This window comes from Triticum dicoccoides, chromosome 5A, assembly GCF_002162155.2.
Source record: "Triticum dicoccoides isolate Atlit2015 ecotype Zavitan chromosome 5A, WEW_v2.0, whole genome shotgun sequence".
NCBI classification, from domain to species: Eukaryota; Viridiplantae; Streptophyta; class Magnoliopsida; order Poales; family Poaceae; genus Triticum; species Triticum dicoccoides.
In genome coordinates this window covers 6,744,366-6,760,264 of record NC_041388.1, presented here as the reverse complement: position 1 = coordinate 6,760,264, position 15,899 = coordinate 6,744,366, and the positions used below count along the sequence as shown (strand labels likewise).

At 44.8% G+C, this 15,899-nt stretch overlaps 1 protein-coding gene across 1 annotated transcript; it reads left to right on the top strand.

Moving 5' to 3' along the window:
- The first annotated feature begins 4,482 nt into the window (after nt 1–4,482).
- On the top strand, nt 4,483–7,913 carry LOC119298757 (lipoxygenase 2.1, chloroplastic). Its single transcript, XM_037576050.1, has 5 exons — nt 4,483–5,003; nt 5,141–5,415; nt 5,519–6,122; nt 6,206–6,291; nt 6,401–7,913. The coding sequence occupies exons 1-5, from the start codon at nt 4,634–4,636 to the stop codon at nt 7,850–7,852; spliced, it is 2,787 nt and encodes a 928-aa protein (XP_037431947.1). The 5' UTR covers nt 4,483–4,633; the 3' UTR covers nt 7,853–7,913.
- Nucleotides 7,914–15,899: the final 7,986 nt, after the last annotated feature.

Genomic DNA, 15,899 nt, shown 5'->3' with positions numbered 1-15,899 from the left:
TGACACCATTGTACTTCCAAAGGCAGATTGGCAACATAGATACGTCCATGAAAACAAGATCACCAAGCTCTAAAAGGAGGAGGAAATTTACTAGTATCAAAGCGGACACAAGCCGGGTTACTTAAAGGATACACCAACACGAGTTATTTTCATGGCATTGACAATGGCCGCAAGAGTGAAACATCGATTGCACATCGTATTTTCCGATCAAGTGGAAATCGATTTCCTCGGCTAAAGGTCCAAGAGCACAATTAGAACTTCTATGTTGACCTCATCAACATGGAGGGGTCCAGAAGGGCTCTACCCAACAATGAGGCCAACTCCCTACCATTTTACGAAGTTGAAGTCGGTGTAACGCTCAAGGCTATGAGGACAGTCACAACTCTAGATTCATGTGGGTTCCCGATAATTTCTTTAAGCGTCGTTGGAGTCTTATTAAGCCCCTTATTAGTAGCATTATCGGTGGGTTTGCTCTCGGGATGATTGATGTTAAACACATCAAATTTTCTATCCTTTCCCTTATTTCTAAATTCCCTGGGGTGGATCGTATTTAACAATGTTGTTTTGTGTTATTAACATTCTATTTAACTTAGTGGTCAATGTGCATGCTAAGCGGTTGGGTCCTAGAGCCATCAGGATTGTCGGTCGATGTCAAATTGTCTTCATTAAGTGTTGCCATAATTTGGAGGGCGTCTTATCACTCCATGAGGTGGTGCATGTACTTACAGTCATTTCGAGAAAGACTACGATAGAGATAGCTGGTCGTTCCTCCACGAAGTCTTGCTTAGTAAAGTTTTCCACTTTCCATGCTAGTTTTGTCCATATAATTTTGCAACTTGTCTTCAGAGGACAGAAGAAAATATAGGAATTATCAACATGGAGGTTGGTCCTTTCTTAGAATCAAATGTGGCCTTAGGCAAGGTGGCCCATCTCCTCCTTCTCTTTGACATTGTCTATTACACCCTCTCTAGCTACTATGCAGAACAAAGCCAAACTAGCGGGACACCTCGAGGGGGGCGGTGTCCCATCTTATTCCAGGGGGACTTCTCATTTTCATATGCGGACGACACCTTGGTCGTATTCGAGCCTGACGAACATAGCATATACATGGTCAAGATCATTATTATATGTTTTAAAGCCATGTCAGGAATAAAAATTAATTTCTCTAAAAGAGAAGTGGTCGCCATGGCTATGGACCATGATGAGGGGATGAGGATGAGCATAGCTAATTTGTTGAACCATAAGCTTTCTAAACTCCTCATTACCTATCATGGGCTTCCCGCTCGCAACAAAACCTTTTCAACACTAATTGGGAGCTCATCGCATGTAAGTTCAAGAAACGGGTTGACCAGTGGCAACGAAAACTCATGTCTTCGAGGGCGAGGTTGAATATCACTAATGCATGCCTCTCCCCACACCCTCTTAGTATGTGATGGGTTGATTTTTTCTAGGTGATGGGACGCACAACCAGTTTGAGACTAGCCACAATGAAGAGTAACATACACATATCCCTAGGCTATGTTACTACCTTCATAGTGGGTGGTAACATAAGTGTGGTGTCATGCAAAGATTCATTTATTAGGTTATAGACTCATATTGCATCGGGACATGTGATGTTACAGTAACTAGCTAAGTTACTGGGACTACCTCTCCGCATTAACTCATTGCCACATAAGCATTACTGCTGAAGTTACTCCCACTGTGGCTAGTCTGAGAAAGTTACGCCTGTATTGTTTGGAAAGGGAACACTATCAAACCCAAATGTCACACGGTCCATTGGGAGGACATATGCGTGCCTAAAATTCCAAGGAGGTTTAGGGACTACCAAGTGCAAGAAAATACCCTTGGCCTCTTAACAAAGTAGATATAGAGGACCCCTCAAAACGAGACGAGTCCCTGGGCCCTACTCTTAAATGCTAAATACTCTTGTAACTCATCGTTCTTCACATAAAAAAGGGGGCTCCCAGTTCTGGAACCAGATCCAGAAATGCAAAGAGATCTTTAATTTGGGTGCCCATTTTTTGTTTGGCGATGGGGACGACACAAAGTTCGGCTTACTAAACGGCTCTATAACACCCCTTTATATGTTAAATATCCAAATCTCTTTGTCGTTTTTATTGATGTGCCCAAACTTATTAATCTTTCCTTCCCCAGAAATCCTAACACCGAGGAGAGGATATCATAGGAAGCCCTGCTACTTAGGGGGTGTTTGGTTGAGAAGACCTAGGACTTTTTCTAGTCCCAGGGACTAATCAAAAAAGACTCTCTAGTAGAGTCTTTTTCTAATCCCTGTAGAAAAAGTCCCTCCCGTTTGGTTCCTAGGGACTTTTTAGGGACTTTTTCTAGTCTCTGGGACTAAAAAGTCTCTGAACCAAACACCCCCTTATTTATCTAGGCCAGGTCCATCTCTTGGATGAAAGAGACGTCATTCATTGGGAATTGGGACCTTAAAGCATCGGGTTGCCCCTCGGTGAAAGCTATCTATGCAAAACTTCTTCATGGCCTCCTATCCGCTATGCCAAAGCCATCTGGTTAACAAATGTCCCACTCAAAATCTGTATCTTCCTTTGGCAAGCGGCCAAAGATCGTCTCCCCTCGGCCCTCAACCTTCAGAAATGTCACGGGCTGGGAGAGGCTCGTGTTCACTTTCTGGGGTTCCAGAAGACGTTGATCATATCCTGTTCCACAATGCGCGGCAGCCAAATTCTTGTGGAGTTGTGTTCGGGAAAGCTTCGGCTGTAACTGGGACCTCAATTCATTTTAAGAGATCCTACCACCCCTTCCCGATACTCGTGGGCAACATCGTAGAATCATTTGGACCTGCCGCCATAAGCTTACGATGGAGGGTTAAATCCCGCATCACCCTGCTGACTACATTTTTAAACGGTCCTTTTTTTAAACTGTGGCCTTTCGGAAAGAGGAATCACAGCGAGGTGGCAGTGGCACAAGTGGTACAACACAAGATTAGAGACCTCCACTCCATCAAGAGAAGCAACCGCACTTGATGTTGTCGTTGGGCGCGCCCCATCGCGTCATGCTTTCCCGGTTTCCCCTACGCAGCATGTTTCCTTTCGAGATGGTATGTAACCTACAATTAGCATTTGCTCTCGTTGCGCCATCTTAACCCTTATGTTCTTGGTGGCTTTATTATTTTTAAAGCCGGGTGCTTCTTGCGTCTTTTATCGAAAAAACTTCAAAAGTGTAGTAAAAGCTAAAAATTCATCATAGTAATTTTAGGATAACAAGAACGATTCCCGGAAATGCATAAATTCATAATATAATTGAAAAGGGAAATCTCAAACATAGAGATAACCCAAAAATAAGTAGGTGACAAGCACTTATGTGGTTATACATAGTAATTTTAGGATAACAAGAACGATTCCTGAAAATGCATAAATTCATAATACAATTGAAAAGGGAAATCTCAAACATTAGACATTAACCCAAAAATAAGCTGGTGACAAGCACTTATGTGGTTACACATGCACAAAAGAAGAAGCAATTATGTGGTTAGAAGGGAACTATTGATATAACCCAACATACGGAAGTTCTGAATCTCGAATGAAGCCGAAATGACATCGCCGTCGCAGTGCGCGATCCAACGTCTAGAAATTCTATCGGAATGCGGGGAAAAAAAATCTGCCGGATGAAAAGCAGTTTTAAATGTTTGAAACAAGCACGACTCACGGCGCGAGATCAGCGACCAGAAATTTCAAATGAAAGCAAACTAAAATCAGCCGGATGAAAAGCAGTTTTAAATGTTTGAAACAAGCCGGTAAACATTCACCATGCATGCATGCATTCCCATTATTAGTAAACATTCACCATGCATGCATTCCCTTTCGCAATGGGGATGCCAAGGGCTCTGCGCAGCTGGGAGGTCGTTCTCTCCCCGAGAAATATTTGTCCACTGCCTAGCTGGGAGAGCTCGCCGGAGCAGAACGTGGAACACGCCTCCGTGTGACGCCGCGAGAGGCGTCGCCACCGTCCGTCCTTCCGCCGCTGGACTGGAGCGGAATCGTGGCACACGCCTGCGGGCATCGCTATTTTTGCGCGGGGTACACGCCAGGTAGCAGCCAAAACCAAGAGCCGGACGTATCCGCCGGGACCTTATCGCTCCAACGCACACGCACATGCGAGCCCATATTGCATGGACCGTATGCATGCATACAGTGCAAGATACTACACTACGTAGTGCCTGCACCTCAGATCTAGATGCGCATGTTTAAAAAGAACATCTAGATGCGCATAAATAAATAAGTAAACAATGACTAAAATACTTCTTCCATCCATCTCTCTCTGTCTCTCTCTCTTGAGTAGTAGTACGTGCTAGTATTATTTTGAGTAGCTCTAAACTTTCTTTCGTAATCAGTGAAAATGACAAGTCTTTTGGCTTGTTTATTTATTTATATGGAAAAAAACTATTTTGAGTACATGGACTACGATCTCTATAAATAGGATCCAGGGCTCACTCTCCCCGACATCAGATCCTTCCATCACCACTTCCTTTCCTTTGCCAGAGTTGCGCAGTTTAGGAAACTAACACTGTGCACCTTTCTGGCCCTCTCACTCCTCCATCCTCCTGGGCCGTCCCATTGTGTAGCGCAATAGCAGGCACGGCTAGCCAGCCACGATGCTAACGGCGACGAAGTCTCTGGTAGGCGGTGCATGTGCCGCCCCGTCGCCGGCCCGGCGGCGGACGTTCGTGGTGCCCGAGGCTCGCCGGAAACCAGGCAATGGCCGCCGCACCAGTGTGTCCAAGGTTGGCAGCACCAGCACCACCACCACTACCACCACCACCTTGTCGTCCGACTCCAATGGGACGGCCGTTGGCACGGTCACCCGCCCGGACGCCCACGTCCGGGACCGCACGCAGACCACCGAGATGAAGGCCACGGTGACGGTGCACATGAGTAAGGCAGCCGGGGTTCGTGATTTCCTGTACGATCTCATCCTCAAAACTTGGTTGCACGTTGACCTCGTCAGCTCCGAATTGGATCCACGTGAGTGACAAACCTCCCTGGTACATACATTGATGCATGCATATGTGCTAGATACATCCGTTTAAGCGACAAGTAATTCTAGACGAAACAAATACTGATAGTAATATATATTTGCATGCATTGTTGGGTCGGTGCAGAAACGGGGCAGGAGTGGGAGCCCATCTCCGGGGCCGTCAAGCACTCAGGTAGAGTGGACGACGAGTGGGACATGTACGAGGCCACCTTCAAGGTGCCGGGATCCTTTGGACCCATTGGCGCCGTTCAAGTCACAAACTACCACCACAGCGAGATGTTGCTGGGGGACATCGAGGTCTTCCCCACCGGGCAGGAGGAGTCCGCCGTCACGTTCCACTGCAACTCCTGGATCGACCCATCTCACTGCACCCCCGACAAGCGTGTTTTCTTTCCCGCGGTCGGTCAACTAGTATCGTCAAAACGTCTTACATTTTAAGACGGAGGGAGTACATCATTCTTGATCCCATTACTGATTTAGCATGTATATATGTGTGGTGCAGCGCTCGTACCTTCCGTCGCAGACGCCCAAGGGCGTGGAGGCGTTGCGCAAGCGTGAGCTCGAGATCCTCCGCGGCACCGGCTGCGGCGAGCGCAAGGAACACGACCGCATCTACGACTACGATGTGTACAATGACCTCGGCAACCCCGACGACGAAAAGAACCCCACCACACGGCCCGTGCTGGGTGGCAAGGAGCACCCCTACCCGCGGCGCTGCCGCACGGGCCGCCCTCGCAGCAAGAAAGACCCGTTTTCGGAGGAGAGGAGCCACAAGGACCACATCTACGTGCCCCGGGACGAGGCCTTCACGGAGCGCAAGATGGGAGCCTTCGACACGAAGAAGTTCATGTCGCAGCTGCACGCCCTGACCACGGGCATAAAGACCGCCAAACACAAGGACCAGAGCTTCCCCTCCTTGTCGGCCATTGACAAGCTGTACGACGACAACTTCAGGAACCAGCCGGTGCAGCCCGAAGGGGGGAAGCTCAGGTTCGTCATCGATTTGCTTGAGACGGAGCTGCTCCACCTCTTCAAGCTCGAAGGGGCCGCGTTCCTCGAGGGGATACGCAGGGTCTTCAAGTTTGAGACGCCAGAGATTCATGACAGTACGTACAATAGAGCTTCATTCATCGTCATGTTTGCTTGCTTGATTGATTAATGGACGATAACTTGCATGTTGGAAATGCAGGGGACAAGTTTGCTTGGTTCAGAGACGAGGAGTTTGCGCGACAAACCATCGCAGGGATGAACCCATTGAGCATCCAACTAGTCACGGTATACAATTATGTTGCCATTGTACCATTTTCCCTTCATTTTCAGGGAAAGGAAAATTATTCATTGATTGTTTTACCAATTTCAATATGAAAACTATGCATGCATCCAGGAGTTTCCTATCAAGAGCAAGTTAGACGAGGCAACCTACGGCCCGGCAGACTCCCTCATCACTGAAGAGCTGGTTGAAGAGCAGATCAGACGCGTCATGACAGTTGAGGAGGCCGTGGCTAACAAGAAGCTCTTCATGCTGGACTACCATGACTTGTTGCTGCCATACGTCCTCAAGGTCCGCAAGCTCGAGGGCACCACCTTGTACGGCTCGCGCGCGCTCTTCTTCCTCACCGCCGACGGCACGCTCCGGCCCATCGCCATCGAGCTCACCAGGCCCAAGTCCAAGCGCAAGCCGCAGTGGCGCCAGGTCTTCACGCCTGGATGCGACGGCAGCGTCACGGGGTCCTGGCTGTGGCAGCTCGCCAAGGCCCATGTCCTGGCTCACGACGCCGGCGTCCACCAGCTCGTCAGCCACTGGCTGAGGACGCACGCCTGCACCGAGCCCTACATCATCGCCGCCAACCGGCAGCTCAGCCAGATGCACCCCGTCTACCGCCTGCTGCACCCGCACTTCCGCTTCACCATGGAGATCAACGCGCAGGCGCGCGCGATGCTCATCAACGCCGACGGGATCATCGAGGGCTCCTTCGCGCCCGGGGAGTACTCCATTGAGCTCAGCTCCGTGGCTTACGACCAGCAGTGGCGGTTCGACATGGAGGCCCTGCCGGAAGACCTCATCCGGAGGGGCATGGCGGTCAGGAAGGAGAATGGCGAGCTGGAGCTGGCCATAGAGGACTACCCCTACGCCAACGACGGCCTGCTCATCTGGGACGCCATCAAGGAGTGGGCGTTGACCTACGTGGAGCACTACTACCCGTGCACCGCGGACATCGTCGATGACGAGGAGCTCCAGGCTTGGTGGACCGAGGTGCGCACCAAAGGCCACGCCGACAAGCAGGACGAGCCGTGGTGGCCCGAGCTGGACAGCCATGAGAACCTGGCGCAGGCCCTGGCGACCATCATGTGGGTCACGTCGGCGCATCACGCCGCCGTCAACTTCGGGCAGTACCCCATGGCCGGGTACATCCCCAACCGCCCGACCATGGCCCGGAGGAACATGCCGACCGAGATGGGTGGCGACGACATGCGCGCGTTCGTGGAGGCGCCGGAGAAGGTGCTGCTGGACACGTTCCCGTCCCAGTACCAGAGTGCCATAGTCCTTGCCATCTTGGACCTCCTGTCGACGCACTCGTCGGATGAGGAGTACATGGGCACGCACGAAGAGCCGTCATGGAAACAGGATGGGGTGATCAGGCAGGCATTTGACAAGTTCAAGGAGAGGACTAGGGACATCGTGGAGCAGGTGGACGAGTGGAACAACGACCCCGACCGGAAAAACCGGCACGGCGCCGGCATGGTGCCGTATGTGCTGCTCAGGCCATCGGACGGTGATCCTACGGACGAGAAGATGGTGATGGAGATGGGAATCCCCAACAGCATCTCCATTTGAGATGACTTGTGTGTGTGTGTGTGTGGCTGAACTAGCCGTAAATAAGCGTGTCTTCTAGTCTCTTGGCTGTGTCAACGGAAATGCTAATAAAAGGTCATGAGGATACATTATTGCACGAGGGAAATAATCTCTTTCTAGAGTCATGATATGTCTCCGTCGTATTTATAATTTTTTATTGTTCCATGCCAATATTCTACAACTTTTATATAGAGGTAAATACACGGGCAGTCATAAAACTTGCACGTGACGGTCAGTTTGGTGCATAAACTTGTAAAATACATGTTTCTAGTCATCAAACTTGCGTGGGCGTGCAAATACGGTGCTTTCTACCGTAGCTGGGCGTATTACATGCATGCGCGGCGTGCCAACATTACATGGGCCCGCTGTCAGTGGCCGAGGAGGTGGGTAATGCGCATGCGGTTTTTTTCAAAGAGTACCCTTGCATTTCATTTTTTTACACAGAAAATTCTGAAATAAAACGGAAAAAAAGATGGATCAGTATGGATGGGATTCGACCACACCTGCAATTCGCATGCATATTGCCCGCCAATCGGCTAACTGATGTTTGACGTCTAACGTGCACAAATAGCTTTATATACGAGGACTGTTCTAATTAAAATAGAAATCAAAGAAAAGGGTTCGTGAAAAGATGGAAGCCCCGGTTCGAACCATCCGGCCACAATGACACATAAAAAGAAAACACAATTTATCTTATGTATTTTGCTATTGTTTTTTCTATGTAAGAAAACAACTTATATTCTAGTTAAATTTTTTGGACAGATTGACTAGATTTCTCTTTTGAATTTGAGTATTTTTCAGAATGAATGCATGTATTTTTTATGGACAAATCAACCAATTTCCGTTAGAGTATCTATAGCAGACCCCTTATATGCGGACCATTATAGTGTGTTTACAGTGTTTGTTCAGACAACTTTTTGGCGCAAAACCGTAAACTGGCGATTATTTTATGGGTCGGCGCGATATGAGGGATTTGCTAGAGATGCGCTTAGAATTCAAAAAAATATATTAGAAAATCTAGATAAAACAAAATATAGTGCAGAATGAATGTATGTTTGCGGGCAAATCAACTAATTTTTTGTTTGAAATCGAATACTTTTAAATGAAAAAACCTAGATAAAATAAATTGTACTTTAGAATGAATGTAAATAATTTCCTTTGGACAAATCAAAAGAAATTTCTGTTTGAATTCGAATAACTTTAAATTTAAAAATCTTGATTAAAGAAAATATAGGTAAGAATGAATGTGCATTTTTTTTGACAAATCAACCTTTTTAAGAATTTGAATAACCCAAACAAAAGATAATATGGTCCATAATGCATGTACATAAATTTCTTTCGAACAAATCAACAGAATTTTGTTTGAATTCGAATAATTTTTAATTGGAAAACTAGATTGAAAAATATAGGCCAGAATGAATTTACGTAAATTTTCCAAACAAGTCAACTAAAAATTTGCTTGAATTCTAATAATTTTAAGTTACAAAATCTAAAAAGCAAAATATAGTGCAGAATGAATGTCCGTAATTTCCTTTCAGACAAATCAGCGGAAAATATGTTAAAATTTTAATAATTTAAATTTAAAAATGTTGAGAAAAGAAAATATAATTCTAAATGTGTACCTTTATTTAGCCTAAAGGATCTACACATTGGTAGTCCGTGTAAACAACAACGGTGGTGTGGTTAGTACTCTAGCGCTATTACAGCTAGTCGATGGTTCGAACTCCCTCAAACCTATTTTCTAGTCCAAACTAGTAAAACGCCCGTGCGTTGCTACGGGCTATACTGTATATAAATGAATCAGACAAATTATTAATATTGAAACTTATTTCTCTCTCATACACCAACCTCAAGGTCGATGGCAGGTTCCCATGATCTAGTGTAGCAACATAAAAACTCCACCCCATGACACACCTTTATGTTTTCCTGTAGGGCCCTCCCCTTCCGCTCGGTTTTCGCCGTAGTGAGACATTTCTCGCTGGAGCCCTCTCCTTTAAAACGGGATGACGCCCACCTCACCTTCGCCATCGCGGCCTCTCTCCTTCACACCATACTTCCCCACGGAGGGATTGCATTTAGACGTCGAAAAAAATCGATGACGAGGGAGTCATGGAGGAGGGGTAGAGAACGAACCGGTGAAAGCCAAAAAAACCTGCGTACAATGTTTGCTCCACCTGGGTCATAGAGGAGTCCCCCTGGTAGAGGAGTTTGGGGAGAAGAGGACGGCGACGCGAGAACACGTCAGGAGGATCGCAAGGAAGGCACGCTGGTAGAGGAGATCAGGGAGAAGAGGACGGCAGCGTGAGGACGTCGGGACTATCGCGAGGAGGGCAGGTGATGGGAGGATTGCGTTCACATACACGTTAATGGACCAGCCCAATGCTGTGATGTGATGATGTCAAAGGTGGGCGAAAGATAGGAGTGGTGGGATGAGGTGGAGTGAGGCGAGACTACCACTAAGACATTAATAGTAGAGATTACTGAGAGTTGGTATAACATACATAATCATAATCCTTATGGAAAATGTTAGGCTGAATCTTTGAGTAAGTGAATCTATCTTGTAAACTCCATTGTAGACCATGCATACACATTATTCTCCAGAAGAACTGGTGCAGATTATTTGAAGGAGCTTGATATCCCATAGACCATAGTCCTCGTGTAGTCTTGCATTGAAAGATATAGGTATGTAAGACAGTTAACTTGGAATGAGATAATTAAATGGAAAAGAGAAGAACTGAAATGAGGTAGAACTTCCAGTAGGGTTACATTTCATTACTCAGACTAACCAAAAGTTTTAGAACCGAGTTCTTCGAGCTCTTTGTCTTTGAGGTCATCATTCTTTATAATCTAAAACGTGAACATTTGGTTGGTAAAGAACATTACGTGTTAAATATGACATGTTATAGCAAGCCTAATATCAGGACCACCTCTCATGGGCATAATCAACTCCCTAAAGCCTCTTTTTTTATCAGATGCATAATGCACATCACTTACCGAGGAAGATTTTAGCCTCTTCAACATAACAATCGGCATCCCTTGTCAAAGCTCACACCAAAATAACTGCACATGTAATCATTCTACCCTTTGATTGATAGACTGAAAATAAGTACACAAAAGATAGGAGCTACTCACATTCAAACTTCTGCCACAAGCTCGTTGATGGTCATGCCCCTTCAACATGTTCACACATAGTGCGTCAAAAAATAATATTCCTCCAACCAACCCATACAGAATGCCTCAAATTGGCATGATAAAACAAATCCAGAATGCATTATTCATTGAAATAATAAAAAATGAAAATATCTCAAACCAATATGTATGTAGAACCTGAAATTATATCTTATGTATCAAAACGACTATACAACCTTCCAAAAAGCGAAGGAGGACCATACATAATACAATACTCCTTTCCAGCGCTTTACGTCGCCCGCCTCCCAATGCATCCCTGGTCATCTCCATGGCCTACAGGAGGCGCTTCACCTACAACAGAATTTCGGGATAGGAATCCCTTCTTCACCTACATCAAAATTTCGAGATCCCAACACTATCAGGCTAATACAAAGATCCATGAGAAGTGTGAACGCACCAACGTCTCCGGGTATGCATGGACTGTACGGGTAATTGATTTGGGAAACGTAGGCGGCGATGCTGGCATGGCCGACGGCACATGATGCTTCTATAGTGAGACCGGCGGTATTATATTAATTAATTATTATAGGAAACTACGGCACATGATGCTTCTACAGTGAGACCGGCGGTATTATAGGAAACGTAGGTATTATATTAATTATTAATTATTATTATTAGAGAATTAGAGATTAGAGATTAGAGATTATTTCTTTCCTGAAAATATTATTTGTTTCCTAAAGCAATTGCATTAATGAGATCCGTTGATTTGGCTAAGGTAGGAAAGAATCTATTATTGGTTTCCTAAAGCAAATTGCATTAATGCAAGAGATCTGTTGATTTGGCTAAGGTAGGAAAGAATCTATTATTTGTTTGCTAAAGCAAATTGCATTAATGGGAGAGATCCGTTGATTTGGCTAAGGTAGGAAAAAATCTATTATTTGTTTCCTAAAGCAAATTGCATTAATGAGAGAGATTCGTTGATTTGGCTAAGATAGGAAAGAATCTAATATTTGTTTGCTAAAACAAATTGCATTAATGAGAGAGATCCATTGATTTGGCTAAGGTAGGAAAGAATCTATTATTTGTTTCCTAAAGCAAATTGCATTAATGAGAAAGATTCGTTGATTTGGCTAAGGTAGGAAAGTTAGATCCGTGATCTTTTGTCATTAGGAAAGTGTTGAAAATAAACCGTACCGGACTACCAACTCCTCCATTAGGTTTTTTTCGCTGGTTAATTTTCGTAGGTTTTTTTCGCCGGATTGTCTTGGGTGCGATCGGAGGTTAGGCCCTGGAATGCGTGAGGGCAGGTGGGGGCTTCGGTACGCGGTTTTTTCGGTTCGTGGCGGCTCAGTGTGAGGTGGGACGAGGTACAAAAAAACCATGGGAGGTAGGACGAAAAAAACCTGGAAGCGAGACTACCAACTGCTCCATTAGGAGTAGAGATTATTCACAACGCACACTGACGGGCAGGACCCAGCGGGATACTATTTAACATTACCTGTGTTGGAGGGCTTTTGTACGAAGTTTAAAAAAACTTAAGGGTGTTTCTGTAAAAAATATCACATGCACAATGCTTCAGCCACTGACAATGAGCCCGGGCCACGCTGGCATGCCATGTAGGCAGTGAATACATCCGTGTACAGGAAATGTGACCATATTTGCACATCCACGCAAGTTTGATGACCAGAAACACGTATTTTACAAGTTTATGCACTGAACTGACCGTCGCGTGCAAGTTCTATGACTCCTGGTGTATTTACCTTTTTTATATACTTTTGGCAACTTTTAATACTATTTTTGGGACTAACATATTGATCCAGTGCCCAGTGTCAGTTCCTATTTGTTGCATGTTTTTTGTTTCACAGAATATCCATATCAAACGGAGTCCAAACGGGATAAAAACGGACGGAGATTATTTTTTGGAATATATGTGATTTTGGGGAAGAAAAATCCACGCGAGACGATGCTCGAGGGGGCCACGAGGCAAGGGGGCGCACCCCTGACCCTCGTGGCCACCTCGTAAGGTGGTTGGTGCCCTTCTTTCGCCGCAAGAAAGCTAATATCCGGATAGAGATAGTGTTAAAATTTCAGCCCAATCGGAGTTACGGATCTCCGGGAATATAAGAAACGGTGAAAGGGTAGAATCTGAGAACGCAAAAATAGAGAGAGACAGAGAGACAGATCCAATCTCGGAGGGGCTCTCGCCTCTCCCATGCCATGGAGGCTAAGGACCAGAGGGGAAACCCTTCTCCCATCTAGGGTGGAGGTCAAGGAAGAAGAAGACGAAGGGCCCCCCTCTCCCGTTCTCTTCCGATGGCGCCGGAACGCTGCTGTGGCCATCATCATCACCGCAATCTTCACCAACAACTTCACCACCATCATCACCAACTCTCCCCCCTCTATGCAGCGGTGTAACCTCTCTCTTACCCGCTGTAATCTCTACTTAAACATGGTGCTCAACGCTATATATTATTCCCCAAAGATGTATGGCTATCCTATGATGTTTGAGTAGATTCGTTTTGTCCTATGGGCTATTTGATGATCAAGATTGGTTTGAGTTGCATGTTTTATTATTGGTGCTGTCCTATGGTGCTCTCCGTATCGCGCAAGCATGAGGGATCCCCGCTGTAGGGTGTTGCAATACGTTCATGATTCTCTTATAGTGGGTTGCGTGAGTGACTGAAACACAAACCCGAGTAAGGGGGTTGTTGTGTATGGGATAAAGAGGACTCGATGCTTTAATGCTATGGTTGGGTTTTATCTTAATGATCTTTAGTAGTTGCGGATGCTTGCTAGAGTTCCAATCATAAGTGCATATGATCCAAGTAGAGAAAGTATGTTAGCTTATGCCTCTCCCTCAAATAAAATTGCAATAATGACTACCGGTCTAGTTATCGATTGCCTAGGGACAAATAACTTTCTCGTAACAAAAAGCTCTCTACTAAACCTAACTTAGTTGTGTCTTTATCTAAACAACCCCTACTTTTTATTTACGTAATCTTTATTATTTTGCAAACCTATCCAACAACACCTACAAAGTACTTCTAGTTTCATACTTGTTCTAGGTAAAGCGAACGTCAAGCGTGCATAGAGTTGTATCGGTGGTCGATAGAATTTGAGGAAATATTTGTTCTGCTTTTAGCTCCTTGTTGGGTTCGACACTCTTACTTATCGAAAACTGTTGTGATCCCCTATACATGTGGGTTATCAAGACCTTTTTCTGGCGCCGTGGCCGGGAGCAATATCGTGGGGTGAATATTCTCGTGTGTGCTTGTTTGCTTTATCACTAAGTAATTTTTATTTGCTGTTCTTAGTTGTTCTTTATCTTTATTTATGGATATGAAACATGAAATACCAAAAAAAATTAGGTGTACTTGCTGCTCATGGAGATGAGGAACCTCCTAAAACCATCGATGCTCGTTATGTGACAGATATTATGTACTACTTTGATAATCCAGAGAAAACCCCATTCAATTTGGTAATGGGAGACACGTTGGATTAACATGAATACTTTAGGGATTGTCGCTTGACTCAAAAAGGGAAACTATTATGGGATCAAATTTATATGTTGTATTGGTATGCTAGGAAACTATGCTTGAGATATGATTATACTTGTTGCTCTAGGATGAAGGCTCCACACCTTCCCTTTTCATGTGAACTTAATGATAATGAACCTTTTGCTTCTTATGCTAGAGGTATATATGACTACTATGATGTGGAACAAATAGAAGAATTTGTTGCTTTTATGGGTGCTTATGAAATTGAATCTATGTTCAAAGAATATGAAAATCTTTATGATGCTATCTACAGACCTGAAAATTTAGTTATCCTTAAATATTGTTATTGAAATTATGAATACAATGCCGATATATAGACTGCACGTTAACTACTTTGCCCCCCCCCCCTCTGGTATTAGGAATTTAGGGCAAAGTAAGCAACATAAATTTGGGGAGAAGAACATATGAACTAATGAAATATTGTTAAAACAACTCTCATATTTCCAGCATGCAAGTTGGTCACCTAGAATTCTGATATGCACAGCTATTTCTGAAGGACTGCATAATACATCATCAGTGAGCCATATCTAAATAGTAAATGAAGATCTAAACTTTTTTTCTGTTATATAGACTGCACTGCATTTCTCCACATTGCGATGTCTTTATTGGTTCACGCGTGTATTAGTTCAATAGAAAGAGAGATACTCCTTTTGGTTCCATGAATCAAGATACGTGTGAAGCATTCAAATAGCTTTGAGGTTTCAGGATGGAATAAAATGTATTCATACTTTTGTTAGTCATTCACATTTTCACAGGCTTGTGGATAAACAAAAAAGCATAACAACATAAACAAATTTATGTTGTCAAATATTAATTAAATGGCACCAGCGTTCAACCAAAGTCAGGATCAAACTGTCCATGAGATTCATGGTTGCATTACTTATAGCTTCCTTATTCATAGAAAAATGAGAAACGATAACAACATGCGCTATGTGCTCAATCAAATCAACACTTGAAAACAATTTAGCATGTTATTGTGAACCGAGCAAATCCCAAAAGAATTAAGACAGAATAGGAACGAGATGTACCAGACAAATGGATTTTTGTGGTCCCTGCTGGCAAATTCCAGGAATGGACCATGAGGGAGGAGAGTGAGGGAAGCTCCTGATTGTTCAACTCCAGACACTGCCTCACTTTCTTTTTCTTCAGGTTCACACAGAAGATGTGCTGGGCTTGGAAGAAGTAAACCTTGTTGGCGTCCATTGGGTGGACGAGCGCAACCGTGGGGACAATCTCCGGAAGCATACTAGACTTGTAGGTTCGGTGGCTCCAGATATCAGTCAAGTGCACCTTGAGCTTAAGCTCCCAGGCCGCGCCTGACGGATTGTTGGAGGACAGCGTCC